Genomic DNA, 17,514 nt, shown 5'->3' with positions numbered 1-17,514 from the left:
GTCTAAAGTTTTACATATTATCCGTTTTGAAGGATTGATTCTATAATAGAAAAACTCTTAGGATATTTGTGAAAATGTAAATGAATTTAGGACATTTTGCAATTAAAAAATTTAGAAAAGAATATAGTTACATGGGCAGTTTGTTTTCTACATTTCTTGTTTTGTGAATGTCTTTTCATACTGATTTAGAGAAGATAAGAGGCATGTTTTAAATGTTTACTACTTAGTAATTTTTTTCTATGTTGGTACGTGGGACACTACAAAAGGTTTGTGACAGACCTTGTCATGATCCATTATTTCACATCAAGCAACACTGTAGACACCGTCCTTTCGTAGCCCCCCATGCAAGTTTCAACTTGCTCAGTTTGTCGGGTTGCTGGGAGAGCTTCGTTATGCTTCTTGACTTTTGTGTATCTCAGAAGTTTCATAACGACTCATGTATCCACTAATGGATTAAATCTATTATGAACACTAACTAATGACTACCTAGTGGCAAATTTTATTTTCACATAGGCTTCTTTGGCAACATCGTATGCTGGAAGAGTATTTCTAAAGTTCTGATGTACATGGAACCATTTGGGCTTTAAAATACAGGTATCTGGACTCTAACCTAAGAGATTTTTATTTAGCACATCTTAAACAGGCCACTGGAATCTGGATTGTTAACCAATCTGCAAAATTAACCCTCAAATAATTCTTTTGTGGATGGTATGGGATGTACTTTGGGAAACACTCTGGTAGATTCATATATACTTGAAAACAATGCAAAAACTTTTAAATACTTACATGTGTATCAGAACAGAACATGTATGAGTCATTTTCAAACCTAGACAATTATTGTTTTTAGAATGTAGGTAGGACTTCTGGTTTTTTAATTTGTAGCTTAAAAGTATTTCAATGATTTGAAGAAGTACCAATTTTTATTGTATTTATTTTTTTATATATACATACAACAGTTTTATATGTATGTTGAACATTTTAAGCAAAATTGGCTGTGTGTGTATGAAATAATTTATTGATCGATTTTTAATTTTTTTCTGTATTTTCTAATGTAATTTTATATAAATGACTTTATATAACTTTAACATAAATGTTGAAAGGTTTTCCATTTCTTATAAAAAATCAGTCTCAGTCTTGCTTTAGGCCCTAAAGGAGTTAGAAAACACGCACCTCTCAGCATCAAATCTTAATATGTTCTAATTGACCGACATTTTAATTTTTCTTCAGACAGAATTCATCCTCCTGTTACAAGGTTGTAGTGCAAAATACCTTTGTCTTCTTACTCTAAAGATGAGTGATCAGAGAGTGATTTATTCAACCCTGAGATTTCTGCAGCCTCCTTCAGAGTCACAGAGTAGACTAAGGCCAGGGGTCACTCAGAGACCTGGGAAAACGGAGGACAAAGGTGTGTGTTTTAATCATCTAAATTCGCCTGCCTCATGCATCGCCAAAGTGTTGATGTTTGAGAACCATTTTTGTCTGTACTCTGGTTCCTATCTGGTAATAAAAACTATAACGGGTAATGACAGTAGAACATGTGTCCTTTTTCTTAAAGACAAAAATGTTGTGTGGATAAATTAATGAATTCTTTTAAATTTAAGATGCTGATAAAATACTTTTATTCGTATCTGGTCAAGAAGGATTTGTGAGACCTTTAAAAGTAAAGAACAGCATAGAGTCTGGAAAGAAACATAACGTTTCTTTGAGAAATAAAAATCTTAGGGGATGTTTAAGAAATGAAAAAATATGTGTTAAAAACAATCTTTTTATTCAGACAAAAAGATATTATAGGTGTCTTAAATATTTGGTAAACCTTAGTGGCAATGAAGCAGCAAAAATATTCTAGTTAAAAGGGATGTTCTAATTTTTCTATCCTTCTTCTCTCTCTCTCCCTTATAATACTGTCTCAGTTAAACTCTAAATTGAGAATAATCATTTACTGCTTCAATGTAATGATATAATAATAAGAGCTACAACTTTCAGATACTGAGGACCTCAAAAGCAAAAGGGTAACTGTTGTATGTCTAGAGAAGAATAGAACTGATGAAAAATGAAGCAAAGTTGATTCCTAGAAACTCTTTTAAGGATAGACCAAGCCTGGTATGGTAGCTTACACCTGTAATCCTAACACTTTGGGAAACTGAGAAGGGTGGATTGCTTGAGCTCAGGAATTCGACAACAGCATGAGCAAGAGTAAAACCCCGTCTCTACTAAAAGTAGAAAAAAACTAGCTGGGTGTTGTGGCAGGCGCCTATAATCACAGCTACTTGGGAGGCTGAGGCAAGAGGATTGTTTGAGTCCAAGATTTCGAGGTTGCTGTGAGTTAGACTGATGCCATTATACTCTACCTAGGGTGATGGAGAGAGACTCTGTCACACACATACACACACAAAAAGAAAAAAGATAGACCCCAATCACATTTGCAGCTCCGGAATATCCATTATCGGGTACCAATTTCTCAAGAATATTGACTGATTTTTCTTCTTCTTCATGATTACTTGTGGCCACAGTAAGGAACACATATATCATTTGAGATTCTCTTGAATGTGTTGTGTCTATTGCTATCAATGCTCTTGTAAAGGATGTTCTTTTTAAATCCTATAGAACTGTTGCCATATTAGGATGTCTACAATGGGTACGTGTGAGTGGGTGTGTGCATGAGAGCCAGACATCTGAAATTTTAAAACTGTAATTTATGGGTTACAAATTTTATTTACTAATTGCTTCTCAGCCTTTTGGCTAAGTGAAATTTTGTTTATTTATTTATTTATTTACTTTTGAGACAGGCTCTTGCTCTTTTGCTCAGGCTGGAGTGCAGTAGCATTATCACAGCTCACTGCAAACAAAAATTCCTGGATTCAAGTGATCCTGCTGTCTCAGCCTCCCATGTAGCTGGGACTATAGGTATATACCACCATAGGTGGCTACTTTTTCTATTTTTTGTACAGATGGGGTCTTGTTCTTTCTTAGGCTGGTCTTGAACTCCTGGCCTCAAACTCCCACTTCAGCCTTCCACTTCAGCCTTCCAAAGTGGTGGGATTATAGGAGTGACCCACCATACCTGGAGCTGTAGGTTATAATTTTTGTTTTTTGAAGACTGTCTCCCTTTCTTCCTTTGGCTAGAGTGCCATGGCCTCGGCCTAGCTCACAGCAGTCTCAAACTTCTAAGCTTAAGCAATCTTCCTATCTCAGCCCCGGAGTTGCTGGGACTATAGGTACGCATCACCACACCCTGATAATTTTTCTATTTTTTGTACAGATGGGTCTCATTCTTACTCAGGTTTGTCTTGAACTTCTGAGCTCAAGCAATTCTCCTGCATCAGCCTCCCAGAGTGCTAAGATTAAAAGTGTGAGACAATGTACCTGGCTTAGGTTACAAATTTAAATCAATGCATAATATATTTTGTCACATTTTGAGAGCAGAGTGTCCTGTTGTTTCATTTGATGTTCTAGGTCAAGATTAATAGTGAACCAGGCTTTTCACTGATAACAATTTTCTCCCTTTCAGTGTCCTGGCGTCTCATTGCAGTGACTCTTGGGATCCTCTGTTTACTTTTGTTGATGACAGTTGCAGTGCTAGTGACAAAGAGTGAGTAATTGAAATACATCTTTCTTGTCTGAGTAATAGCAAGAACTGCTAATTGTGCAGATATTAACTCTGCTCCCTTCATAGTTTTCTGTCTGTAATCAGACAGAATGTCCCACATGGCTCTGGACTGGTTGGTGATTTTCTTTCTGGTCCTATCACATTGTCATTTTCATTTTACTTAACCTTGACTCTGAAAGTGTGATGAGCTGTCTCGTTCTGTATGATATTAATCCATGGTAATACTTCCTCTGATAGATGGTTTAATAATATGCACATATTCTGCCATCTGAGTTTAGATCATCATCAATCTAAGATAAACATCTATTGAGAAACAGCTGTTCAGATGGAATTAAGACTTCCTATTGACTTTTTTTGAAGTGTGTAATGAAGAGTGGTTTAGTAAAAGGATGAATCTAGATATTAGATCTTGAATTCAAGCTTCATCTTTTATTTTAACTTCTTCACAAGTTTTAGAAAATAACTGATATGTTACACTCAGATAAAATTACATATCCAGATTTTACTCTTTCCTCGTATGGATATTCTATCTGTTCCAGTCATGATTGTGCCATCTCTTCATGCTTCTTAGTTCAGATTTTCATACACAAAAGGTATGTCATTAAATGTTGACTGAGTTTCATGTTGGTTCTTATTTTTAACTGATGTGTTATTAAAAATGATCTAAACTGAAAGATAGGTGTTGCCATCAAAATTTTCTTCAGATATCTTATTTTATTTATCTTACAATTAACTTGCTAGTAGTGAGAAATTTATGTTTCCATATCTATGGTCAGTTCATTGTGGCGTTACTTTTGAAATGTCAAATTACTAATTAAAGTACTGACATGGGTTGGTTGCCAAAGTGAGATTTTTTTCTCTTGTCATAGATTTTGATATTTGATGGTTATGAGTATTTTTCTGTATTATATCTATGTTACTGATTTTAGTTTTTCAGGGCATTCCAGAGAAACTTCATCAGCAGGAAATTCTAAGAAACCTTAGTCAAAAGTACCACATTATGCAAAATGACAAATACTTAAAGGAGCAGCTTTTGACAAATAAGACTTTAGAATATGAGATTTTAAAAAATAAAAGTCTTCAGCAGAACAAGAAACTGGCCTCATTTTTAATAAAAAACAACAGATGTTTTAACAAAAAAGAGGTCTCTTCAAAATCTTTGCAAAATACAGGTATGGAGGAAATCTTGAATGAAACGTTGCATGATTTTTCTTTATTTCTTTTCTATCTGAAGCTTTGAAGCCTAATAAACCGGTTTATGATTTGTGGTAGTGATGTGTGGGATCTGGGGCACAACTTTTCATTTATGCCTTTGGATTTAATGTAGGTGTTTGGGTTGCTTATTTCATGTGGGATTGGGACCATGTTTGGATTAATGGAATCCTGAAGTTTCCCAAACTCAGTGGCAGTTCGTAACATTCTTACCGCTCTAAGAATGTAAAATAACCTGTCAGGTCTGGACATTCAGGTTATTTTGGTCCTGTGGCAAATGAAAGACTCCCTCTTTTTACTGACACAGAATGTGGAATGCAGGCGTTCTGTCAGAGTGTATTTAGGTTAAAAGGGGTAAAAGAGCATTTAGTTGGATGCTGTGATAAAGAAAATTGTGCAAGGGCGATGCCTGTGGCTCAAAGGAGTAAGGCGCCATCCCTTTATGCCAGAGGTGGCAGGTTCAAACCTAGCTCCGGCCAAAAACTGCAAAGAAAAAAAAAGAAAGAAAAGAAAATTGTGCGTGTATGTTTTCATTCTGCCTTACTTCAGACATTTGGCTTCTCTGTGACCAATGTATCTGCAGTAGGATGGTGTTTGTACAACTCTGAGGATGCCTTGAAAAATACAGTGGGTTCTCTTATCTTGCATAATGACAGAATAAATTGACCTAGTTAATCAGCAACTAGTGAATATTTGTTTAGGATTTAGAATTCACAAAAGGCTTTTGGGTATTTAATCTCATTTGAGTATGATAAAAATTTACTGTCTCTATTCTTAAAGGATCAATGATATTTTTAAAAGTAAGGTGCAATATTAAGTACAAATATATTAAAGGAAAAGTTGCAAAAAATAATGTTTCTATTACTTAGAAGATATTCCACAAAAAAAAAAAAATATATATATATATATATATTTTTTTTTTTTTGAGACACTCACTATGTCACCCTCGGTAGGGTGCTGTGAAATCACAGCTCACAGCAACCTCAAACTCTTGGGCTTAACAGATTCTCTTGTGTCTGCCAAGTACCTGGGTCTACAGGCACCCATCACAATACCCAGCTATTTTTTGTTGCAGTTGTCATTGTTGTTTAGCAGGGCTGGGCCAGGTTCAAACCCGCCAGCTCCGATGTATGTGGCCATCGCCCTAACCACTGAGCTACAGGCGCCAAGCCCATAATTTTTTAAAGTTGAATTTTATTATTTTTTAGACAGTTTTATTGAAGTATTATTGATATACCAAAAAGAACTGCACATATTTAATGCAGTCAATTGGATGAATTTTAACATATGTGTCTACCCATGAACTCATCACCACACTCAGGGTCACAGACATTTCCATTATCTCAAAAGTTTCCTCATGTTGATTATTTATTTATTTATTTGTAAGAGCACTTAACATGACATCTTCTCTCTTAACAATTTTTTACGTGTACAGTATTGTTAACTATTGGCACCACACTGTACAGCAGATCTCTAGAACTTACTCATTCTCATAACTGAAGCTTTATACTTCCGGAGGAACAACGCTTCACCTCCCTCCAGCCCTAGGTGGCAACCATAATTCTATTCTCCACGTTTATGAGTGTGATTTATACCTCATATAAGTGGAATCATGAAGTATGTGTCCTTCTGTGATTGCTTATTTCATTTAGTGTAACATCTTCAAGGATTATCCATGTTGTTGGATTTGGCAGGATTTTAAAAGGTGAAATAATATGCCACTTTTGTATGTATATACCACTTTTTTTTATTTGTAGAGACAGAGTCTCACTTTATCGTCTTTGGTAGAGTACCGTGGCATCATACTGCTCACAGCAACTTCCAACTCCTGAGTTTAGGTGATTCTCTTGCCTCAGCTTCCCAAGTAGCTGGAACTACAGGTGCCCGCCACAATGCCTGGCTTTTTGTTGTTGTTGCAGTTTGGCTGGGTCCGGGTCCAAACCTGTCACCCTCGGCATGTGGGGCTGGTGCCCTACCCACTGAGCCACAGGTGCCGCCCCCACATTTTTTTAATGTTCATCCATCTGTGGACATTTAGGTTGTTTCTAGATCTTGGCTATTATGAACAAAGCTGCATTAAACATGGGAGCGCATGTATCTGTTGGTATTCCAGAACCTGGATGAGCCTCAATTATACTGTGATAAGTATAATTGATGACTATATTGCTCTGGTTAACCAAATTCAGATGACAAGAAGTATCATGATTCACTTTGTATGTTCTAGCCATATGCTGTTATGGATTGAACTGTTATTATTTTACCATGGAAAATAAAGACTGGAACGGATGTAAACAGACTTGCCAAAGTCACGGATCATTCCTTTTGAAGATAAATGATGAACTTGAACTGGTATCATGGACTCTTACATTCATTTTTATTCTCTTGGACTCTTTCACCCTTGAACCTAAGATATTGAGGATAGGCAGGAATCCAGAAAGAGAGAACTTTACCTATTGTTTGGTTAGTATCTGTTGGGTGAGCAAAATTGTACAGTTAGAGGAGTCTCACAGGAGACCCCTGGCTGCTAGTAGACATGTGATCCTGCTGCTGACTAAGTAGCCAGTACATATTTTAGTAGGATGACCATTATTATTAAGGAGGCAGTTTGGGTTTTTGCAGTCATCTCCCTTTCCAAAGAGTCTACAGAAGAATCACTCACAGACAAGTATGCCTATCCTTCTATGAAGTACTTAACCTTTGGTAAATTGCACTTTGCAACTAACAGTTATTTATCCTTACAAGGTGACAACTAAGAATTGGGACATAGCATAGTCTAGCAGTTACTTTGGGAACCCAGGAGTCAGACTGCCTGGGATCAAATCCACTGCTACCACTTATTATCTGGGTGATTGTCAGTATATTACTTACCCTCTCTGGGCCAATGTGCAAAATGGATATAATAATGAGGAACATAAAAGTGGCAAGTTTTATAAATTAACCTCATAGTGTTTTTATTGCATCTGTAGGTAACAAATACTTGATCAACATTCTTGTATAGTATTTTAAAGATGTGTCTTCTTAAGATAATACCAAAAGAAAAATATAGTGATAATGTTGAATTTTCAAAAATTTATTTCTAAGAAAATTTATCCAGATACACAAAATATATAATTTTACATTTCATATATTTTATACAGATATGTTTAGAAAGATTAACCTGTAACCTCTGCTTATCTTTTAGGAAAACAACATAAAATTTATATCCAAATCTAATTAATGTTTAAAATCACAGCAAAAATAATTTATGGTATCAAGTCATGAAATAATTGTTTGTTTAAACAGTAAAGCATAGTTAAATTTAAACCTACATTTTAAAATAATATTCAGTTATTTGATCATTTTGTAATATGTCACTTGATACATTACATTTTAAATATGGTAAATTCTTCCATATACAATCTCCTGTCCCTTCACTCCTTCTAACCATTGAATTACAGCAAGAGGCTAAAACTTTTAAGGCATTGATTGCCCTCAACCAAACATTTCTTATTTTAATAAAGTTGTTTTAAAGATTTTTAATCTTGCACTTACAATTGGGTGATAATCAATTTTCCAAATCTTATATCTACTTTGGGAGTATGATTTTGAATAGTTTCAGAAAGCATCATAAATTAATTTAAAAGTATCCTATTGCTAGATATTTATTTTCTTTTTTTTCTTTTCTTTTCTTCCCCCCCCTTGCTAGATATTTAGATTTTAAATTTTCCCTGCTTTAAATAATCTATGAAAGCATCAGTCATTTTTAACATATATAAGTAATGTATTAGGAGGAAATTACTTTGGAAAATGAAAATGCAGGGATTGAGGGGAGAGAGGTTTCTCGAGGAAGTAGGAATGAAGGGTGATGTTGAGAGTTGCAGCGTACTGGCCACAGAAACAGCTGATCCTTCAGCCTGCCCTTCTCTGCACTCTGCTACCAAGTGGGAGTTTAGTCACATGATATGTTTTGTTTCCTTCCTAGGCCTTCATTCAATCCCAGACTCACAAAAATTATTACTGGATTGGATTATCGTATGATCACAGAGAAAGGAAATGGAAATGGATTGATAATGGCTTGTCTTATTCTGGAATGTAAGTTTCTGGAGTGCATTCAAACCCTAACTTGGAGTAGAGGGTGAAAGGATTGTGTCTGAAATGGGTCTTTCTCATTTCACACAGCTTGATTCATTTCAAGTAGTGGTCACTGGTAAGAATAAGAGGGATAAGTAAGAAAGTCCTCATTTAGCTATATTTTCAGGAAGTATAGCTAAAAAGAAGAAAGAGAAGTGTTATAGAGAGTTATTAATAATAAAAAGAGTAGGATGTTATATAAATGCCCAGAAGTATGTGTTACGAGCTACACAAAAATGAAACAAAATCATAAAGCAAAATGATACGAAGTGATTGAATCATCCTGACTTAGCTATAAGGATCCCTCCCACAACCAGAAATTGGTAACCTGAGCATTGCGAAAATTCACTGAAAACTCCTTTATATAATTTGTTTATACATGTACACATTTTTATATATTATTCCTAAATGTATATGCACACCTATTTTCTATTGTTCTATTTTAAAGTGCATCATTATGTTAACTTTTGGGTTTACATTTAGTACTAATCTGCTGCTAAATGGTTATTAAATTTTTAAATAAGTCTTCATTTTTTTAATTTCTAGGAATTTTATTTTGTGTTTTCAAATACTCTTGCTAGTTACTCATATTTCCAAGCTGTCTTTTATTTCTTGAAAGACATTAAACATACTTATTTTACACAAGACATCTGACAATTCTAGTATTTGAAATTTTGGGGGTGGAATCTTTCATTTCTGCTGACTCTTGCTCATGATGCCATTTTCTTTGTAGTGTTTAGTGATTTATTTTTCTTTCTGAGCTCCTGCTGATACTATCTGAGGCTTGAGATGAAGGTGGTGGCTTCCTCAGGAAAGAATTGCTTTTGTTGAATGCCTTGGAACGTTATGAGTCTGGGCCACTTTTAATTCTAAATTTAAGCCTTGCTAGTATTGTGTTTCAGGCTTCAAACTTAAGATGTCATGTAGGAAATTACACTGACATCATTGTTCCCTCCAAGCACGTTTCCAGGCAACCTATACCAGGGGTTATTGAATGGAATGGCTCATAGGCCAAATTAAATGCTCAAATCACAAAGTTAATTAAATCACTTAGTTTTATAGTTTTGCATTAAATACCACATTGTTGATGCTGTGGCCTTTTTACAGTACCCCATGGCATGTGGAAGGACAGTGGTAGGCTAGGTTGTTGTACTTGAGATAAGCTTACAAGAGAATGAAAGGATCACCTGAATTCTGGGCTCTGCCATCTCCAAATGGCCTCTCTCTGCTACAAAACCCTTGCCTGGTGATGTGGTTGTGGTTTCTGGGCCAGACCTGAGGTGTGAGTAAGAAGGCCCAACAGACAGAAAGTTTCTGTTTCTAGCCCACACATTTCCTCTAATGGGGAGATGCGGAAGCACGTGAGCTTGGTTGCAGCGTGCGGCTTTCTTATTAACCTGATGAGAAGCTATGAATTTAATCTGCTCTTTTGGGGGCAAGGGCCAGATGGGTGTTACCAATGAGGAATGAAGTGCAAACCTCATGATGTTGAGTGCGTATGTGCTCGTGTATATTTTGTGTATATTTAGTGTCTGCTTCGTCCTTTCTTCCTCTTTTGTCTGTGCTTAGCACATGCCTGTTCTACTTACTGCATCTCTACCTGACATGTCTCCTAGGTTCCTAATTTACTTATCCACATCTATCACATTTTATGTGTTCTGCTGTTGCCTTGCAAGCTACTCGGTTTCATTTCTTCCTTAATTTTTTTCTTTTTTTCCTATAGCAGATCTGAATATTCTTAAGTAATAGCAGCAAATGCAAATTACTTGAGGGATACTCTGTCAGTTTGAATTGTCAGGTGGGATTATTCTTTTTCTCTTCTACTTAAGTCCAAGGTTCAAGATAGTTCTAGGGTGGTTTATACTTTGGGATCGCAGCCCTAGGCAGCTTGGAGAGTTTTAGAATTAAATTTATTTTAAATAGTTTAATACTTTTTCATTTAGCCTTTTTAATTGTTCAATAGGAAGCTTGTTTGGGCACCTACTCTGCCGTTTTGCTGATGCAGAAATCCTGCTTTAGATATTTTTCCATGGATTGCCTTGTGATAACTCTGAGGTTGGGTAGGAAGAGAAATGAAATAAAACCATCAAACAACCTCATCTCTGAATATATTCTAATTCTACCTTTCTTTCTCCTTAAAATATAGGTACATGAGATGTGGTTATCTGTGTCACAGAAATTTAGTTATTCTTTTTAATCTCTCACTTTTATCAAAAAACATTAACCTAAGAAAACAGATTTGGAATATCATAATCCTGTTGCAATATTTCAAAGTAATTTTACCTTCTCACCAAAAACTATCAGTATGGAATAATATGGGAAATTGTGTATCAGATTAAGAGGCCATGATTCTGTTTAATAGACTAAGAGCAAAAGAAAATCTTTCAATGATGAAGTTATGGTTAACATTTCCATATTCCAGATACTTAGGTAACATAATTAAAAAAAGAAACAAAACATGATTTATGTAATCGTAAGCTTCAGAATTAATCAATTGGCCATGTGTGTTTTCTGTTCCACAGTAATTCTTGGATAATGAGTTTACCTTCCGGTGAGGGACAATGTACATTTTTATCTTCCACAAGAATGGCAACTGCTGATTGCATTAAAACTTACCCTTGCATCTGTGAAAAGAGAATTGACTTTGGCTCTATTTTCTCTGCTTCAACGTGTACTAAGAAGAAAAGCTAAAAATGAAATGTTGTGTTTTTTTGTTTGTTTGCTTCCTGTAATGATTTGTGGTTACTTTCAAATCAATGTTTTTGCCTGCAGAACTTAGTGTATGGTTGAAATAGATGAAGATGAGCTGAAGGAGAAAGAAAATGCTCTTTTGAGCTATGATTAAGAAATCAGACGTCGTTCTTCCTTGAAAGGGGAAGATTTTGTCTCTGGAGAACAGTTGCCTGTTTCTTTAATAGCCCTGAGGAGTTATTCACTCCTTCTGTTTCCCTGAGTCACCCATAGAACCAATTAGAGAACTCTAATAAATAACCTTTTCTTTATCAATAGGATAAATCATCTCAGTATCTTCTGCCTTTGATAGATAGCACAATTAAAAGCTAGAATATAGGGTTTTTTTCTTCTCATCTATGAGCTTGCTTCTTCTTCTTTTCTTTTTATGAGGCAGAGTCTTGCTCTATCATCCTGGCTAGAGTACAGTGGTGTCATCATAGCTCGCTATAACCTCAAACACCAAAGCAATCCTCCTCCCTCAGCCTCCAGAGTAGCTAGAACTACAGGTGGATGACACTATGCCCATCTAATTTTTCTATTTTCTTTTTAAAGAGACGAAGGTGGGGAGTGTGATGTGTTGCTCTTGCTGAGGCTAGTCTTGAACCCCTGATTGGTCCCCTAGAGTTCTAGGCTGCAGGCAAGAGACACTACACCCAACTTAGAAGCTTACCTCATCTTTTTAAAAAAATTATTTTGCTATAAAATATAATTTCAAAATTACTGGAAGTTGCCAGAAGGATATAAAGGACCCCTTATAATATTTACCCTTAGTTACCAGTTGTTTAAATTTTGCTCTATCAGTTTTATAGTTTCTCTCTCTTTCCCTTTCTCTCTCTCCCCCTCTCCCCCTTGCTGAAGTATTTGATAATAAATTGAGGACTTCATATCTCTTTGTCTGGATATTTTCCAAGAACAAGGACTTTTTCTTATATAACTATACCACAATTTTCAAAATCAAGAATTTAGCAGACACAGTACTACGATCTAATCTATAATTCATGTTTAAATTTTGCCAATTGCCCCAACAATGCCCTTTATAGATTTTTTTTTCTCAAGTTCAGGATCATGAAATGCATTTAATTTTGGTATTTCTTTAGTTTCATTTAATCTGGAATAGTTTTTAAGGCTTTATTTTTACCTTGACATTTAAAAAATTAACTTTATTGAGTTATACTGTGTCCAATAAAATGTACCTAGCATAAGTCAAGAGTAGTATGAGTTTTAACAGATACATACACCTCTTACACACTATCTGATCCTTATCCCGGACATTTCCATCACCTCCAAGAAGTTGCTTTCTTTTCCTCATCATTCACTTGGCCCCAGGCACCCAAGAACATGCTTTCCATCACTATAAATTAGTTTTGTTTATTCTAGAATTGTCTGTATAATGCACTCTTTAATATTTGGCTTCTTTTTGCTCAGCATGTTTTTGATATTAATCCATTTTTTTTGTGTATAAGTAGCTTATTCTTTTTGTTTTTAGGTAGTATTTTATTGTACAGATATACAGTTTATTCATTCACTTAATGGACACCTGATGTGTTTATAATTTTTGGCTATTATGAGTAAAGCTGCCGTGAACATTTGTGTGCATGTCTCTATGTGGATATGTCTTTTCATTTGTTTTAGTAAATACCCAGAAGTCTGTTTGCTGGGTCCCATGGTACATGTTTTCTTTTATAAGGAACCTGTAAACTATTTTCCAGTGTGTTTGCATCATTTTACTTTCCCAGTAGAAACATACAAGAGTCCCCCTTGCTCCTCATCATTGTCAACACTTGATATTTTCAGCCTTTTTAATTTTAGCCATTATGGTGAATGTGCAGTGGTATCCCATTGTGATTTTTTATTTGCATTTTCCTCAGGACTTGAATCCACAGATGTGAAACCCATGGATACAGAGAGATGACTGTGTTTGCTATTGTTGTATCCGCTTGCTGAACTGAACCATTTATCATTTTATAATGACTCTGTTTGTCTTTTTTTACGATTTTTATCTGGCATGAGCCTTGTTCTCTTTTGGTGTATATTTGCATGGAATATCATTTTCCATGCCTTCACTTTCAGTCTTGGTATATCCTTACAGGTGAAGTGATTCTCTTACAGGCAGCATATATTTGGGTCTTGTTTGTTTGTTTGTGTGTTTTGAGACATAGTCTCACTTAGTCCCTCTCAGTAGAGTGTGTGGCTTCATAGCTCATTGCAACCTCAAATTTCTGAGCTCAAGTGATCCTCTTATCTTAGCCTCCCAAGTAGCTAGGACTATAAGCACCTGCCATAATGCCTGGCTATTTTTAGAGACAGGGCCTTCCTCTTGCTCAGGCTGAGCTGGAACTCCTAATCCACTCCCCTCAGCCTCCCAAAGTGCTAGTATTACAGGCTAGGCAAGAGCCAGTGAGCCTTGCCCTTGTTTTTTAAATCCATCAGCCACTCTTATATCTTTTGAATGGAGAACTGAATCCATTCACATTCAAGGTTATTATTGATAGGTGAACATTTACTTCTGCCATTCTGTTACCATTTTCTGGTTGTTTTGCAGATACTTTGGTCTTTTCTTCCTCTCTAATTGTTTACTTTGTGATTCTGTGGTTTTCTGTGGTGCTAAGCTGTGATTCCTTTTTCTTTCTCCGTTGTGTATCTGCTGTAATTTATTTCTTTGTGGTTACCATGGGCTAACATAGAGTCTTATGGTTAAGAAAGGTGATTTTAAGCTCATAACCACTTAGCTTTAGCTATGTGAAAATATGCTAGTCTTTCCCCCCCCCACTTTATATTTTTGTTGCCTTAATTTTTATCTGTATATAGTATATATTTCTTAACCACTAATGGTAGCTATTTTTCTTCTTGACCATTTTGACTTTTAGCCTTTGTACTAAAGATTTGACTAAAGATTTGACTTTTAGCCTTTGTACTAAAGATTTAAACATAATTATAGTCCTAGAGTATTCTGGGTTTGATTGTGAATTTTTCATGTATTTTCCTGATAGTAATCTTTTTTTTTTGAAAGTTTGCTTACCTTATTTTTAAAATATTCTATAGTTAATCTGTAATAAGAGACATGATAATAATTTAAAGACTAATTTTGCAATGGGAATAAAAGTGGTTTGTCCAGCTAAGTAACTCTTTCTTGAAGCACTGAGATAATCAGGAAACATATTTATACATATGTTAAATCACACTATGTTTCTTCTGTTTATTGTTTTCTAGGATAGATGTTATGTATATTAGAATAATTTCATTTATTAATATTTTTCTTACTAACCTTTGTGAATGTTTGTATAAAATTATATACTAAATATGATTATTAAGAGATTCATTTTTTTATGTTCAAGTGAAAGCCATATAACATAAAATTAACCATTTTAAAGCAAACAATTCAGTGATATTTAGTACATTGACAATGTTGTATAACCATCACTTCTTTCTAGTTCCAAATTATTTTTATCACTCCCCAAAGAGACTCCCATATCAATTAAGTGGTCACTCCTCATTTGCCAACACTTCAGGCCTGGACACCATTAATACACTTTCTACCTCTGTAGATCCATCTGGATATATTATATAAATGGAATCATACAAATGTGAGCCCCTGCATCTGGCCTGTCCCACCTAACACAACATCTCCAAAGTTCCTCCACAGTGTAGCATGCATCCGTATTTTTTATAACCTTTTGTAGCTGAATAATATTCCATTGTATGGATATATCACACTCTGTTAGTCATTTATCTGTTGATGGATATTTGAATTACCTCTACCTGCTGTGAACAGTGCTGCTATGAACATTTTTGTACTTGTTTGAATATTTGTTTTCAACTCTTTGGGGTGTACACCCAGTAGTAGAACTTCTAGGCCATATGGCAATTCTGTATTCAACTTTTCTTGAGGTACTACCGAGCCTCTGCACAGTGGCTGCGGCATTCTTCATTGCCAACAGCAATACAGGTAGGCCTCAATTTCTTCACCTCTTCACCAATGTCTGTTATGTTCTGTTTTTATTATTTTTAATTATAGCCATTCTAATGTGTCTGAAGTTGCATCACACTTGGGGCTCTGATTCCCATCTCTTTAGTGATCAGTGATGCTGAGCCTCCCTCTATGTGCTCACTTGCCACCTGCACTTAATTTTGCAGAGGGCATCACACTATCTGATTTAAAGTAAACCCTAAGTTTATAGTACTCAAAATAGCATAGTATTGTCATAAAATTAGACACATGGACTATTGGAAAAGAATAGATACCACATAAATAAATACACAAACTTACAGCCAACTGAATTTTGATAAAGGTGCCAAGAATCTTGGGGGGAAAAGAGTCTCTTCAATGAATGGTGGTTGGGAAACTGGTTATCCACATATAGAAGAATGAAACTGAACTCCTGTATTTCACCATGGACAAAAATCAACTCAAAATGAGCTAAAGACCTCAATGTAGAACCCAAACTACAAAAATACTATAAGAAAACATAGTCTGGGCGAGAGTTTCTTGGATAAGACCTCAAAATCACAGACAACAAAAGCAAAAATTTACAGATGGGATTACATCAAACTAAAAACCTCTGGACAGCAAAGGAAACAATCAATAGAGTGAAGAAAGAACCCGCAAAATGGAAGAAAATATTTTCAAACTACACATCTCATGAGAGGTTAATATCCAAAATGTATAAGCAACTCAAACAACCCAATTTTAGAAAATCCAATTAAAAATGGATGAAAGAAGACACGTCTGAAAAGAAGACATGGTCATCATTGTTAATTATCAAGGAAACGCAAATTAAAACTACAATGAGATAATCATGCCGCACCTGTTAGAATGATTCTTATCAAAAGGACAAAAATTAACAAATGCTGGCATGGATGTGGAGCCCTAATACACTGTTAGTGGGAATGTAAATTAGTGTAGACTTTATGAAAAACAGTATGGAGGTGCCTTAAAAAATTAAAAATAGAACTGCCATGTGATTTAGCAATCCCACTATTGGTTATTTATTCTAAGGGAATAAGGTTAGTATGTTTCTTTTTTTTTTTTGGGAATGAATTTTTTTATTATTAAATGATAGCTGTATACATTAATGCAAACATGGGGTACAGTGTAGTGTTTTCATATACAATTTGGAATATTTTCATCAAACTGGTTAACATAGACTTTGTGTCATTTACTTAGTTATTGTGTTAAAACATTTATACTCTAATTCTAGAAAAGTTCACATGTACCCTTGTTAGACAGACCATATAGGTGATCTTTCCAGTCACCCTCCCACCACCCATCCTCCCTCCTCCCCTCCCCTCCCCATAACGTTAGTATGTTGAAGAGATATATGTAGCACTGTTCACAATAACCAAAATATGGGATCAATCTAAGTGTTCACCAATGGATGGAGGACATTCTGTTAATGAAATAAGCCAGGCTCAGAGACACAAATACTGCATGATTTTATTTATTGGTGATTTCATTTATTTACAAAGCTGATCTCATGGGTTACTAGAGGGTAGACAGGGAAGAAGGAGGGAGAAAGGGGAGAGACTGATCAATGGGCACAAAATTACAGATAGGAGAAATAAATTGTGGTTTCTATTGCACAGGAAGGTGATTGTATTATACTGAAGAATATTGTATTGAATATTTCACAATAACTCTAAAGGATTTTGAATGTTCTTATCACAAAGAAATGATAAATATTTGAGGTGACATATCAGCTAATTACTCTGATTTAATCCTTACTCAGTGTATCATGTATGGAAACATTGCACTGTGTCCCATAATGTATACAATTATTATATATCAATTAAAATCAAATAAAAAAAAACACATACAGAAGTGTGAAATGCTATGAGGATGGTGACCTGGTTGC

General features: G+C 35.2%; 1 protein-coding gene across 1 annotated transcript; it reads left to right on the top strand.

Annotated features, from left to right (window-relative positions):
• The first annotated feature begins 1,290 nt into the window (after positions 1-1,290).
• LOC100947127 (T-cell surface glycoprotein YE1/48-like) lies at positions 1,291-11,620 on the top strand. The gene is made up of 6 exons (XM_003803549.1): positions 1,291-1,405; positions 3,476-3,589; positions 4,537-4,779; positions 7,044-7,168; positions 8,781-8,890; positions 11,452-11,620. The coding sequence occupies exons 1-6, from the start codon at positions 1,291-1,293 to the stop codon at positions 11,618-11,620; spliced, it is 876 nt and encodes a 291-aa protein (XP_003803597.1).
• The last annotated feature ends 5,894 nt before the right edge of the window (positions 11,621-17,514 follow it).

The sequence above is a fragment of the Otolemur garnettii genome, unplaced genomic scaffold, assembly GCF_000181295.1.
Source record: "Otolemur garnettii isolate 467f Iridium unplaced genomic scaffold, OtoGar3 scaffold00329, whole genome shotgun sequence".
Taxonomy (NCBI): Eukaryota; Metazoa; Chordata; class Mammalia; order Primates; family Galagidae; genus Otolemur; species Otolemur garnettii.
The sequence above is the reverse complement of the archived record's forward strand: the minus strand, read 5'-3'. Positions and strand labels throughout refer to the sequence as shown.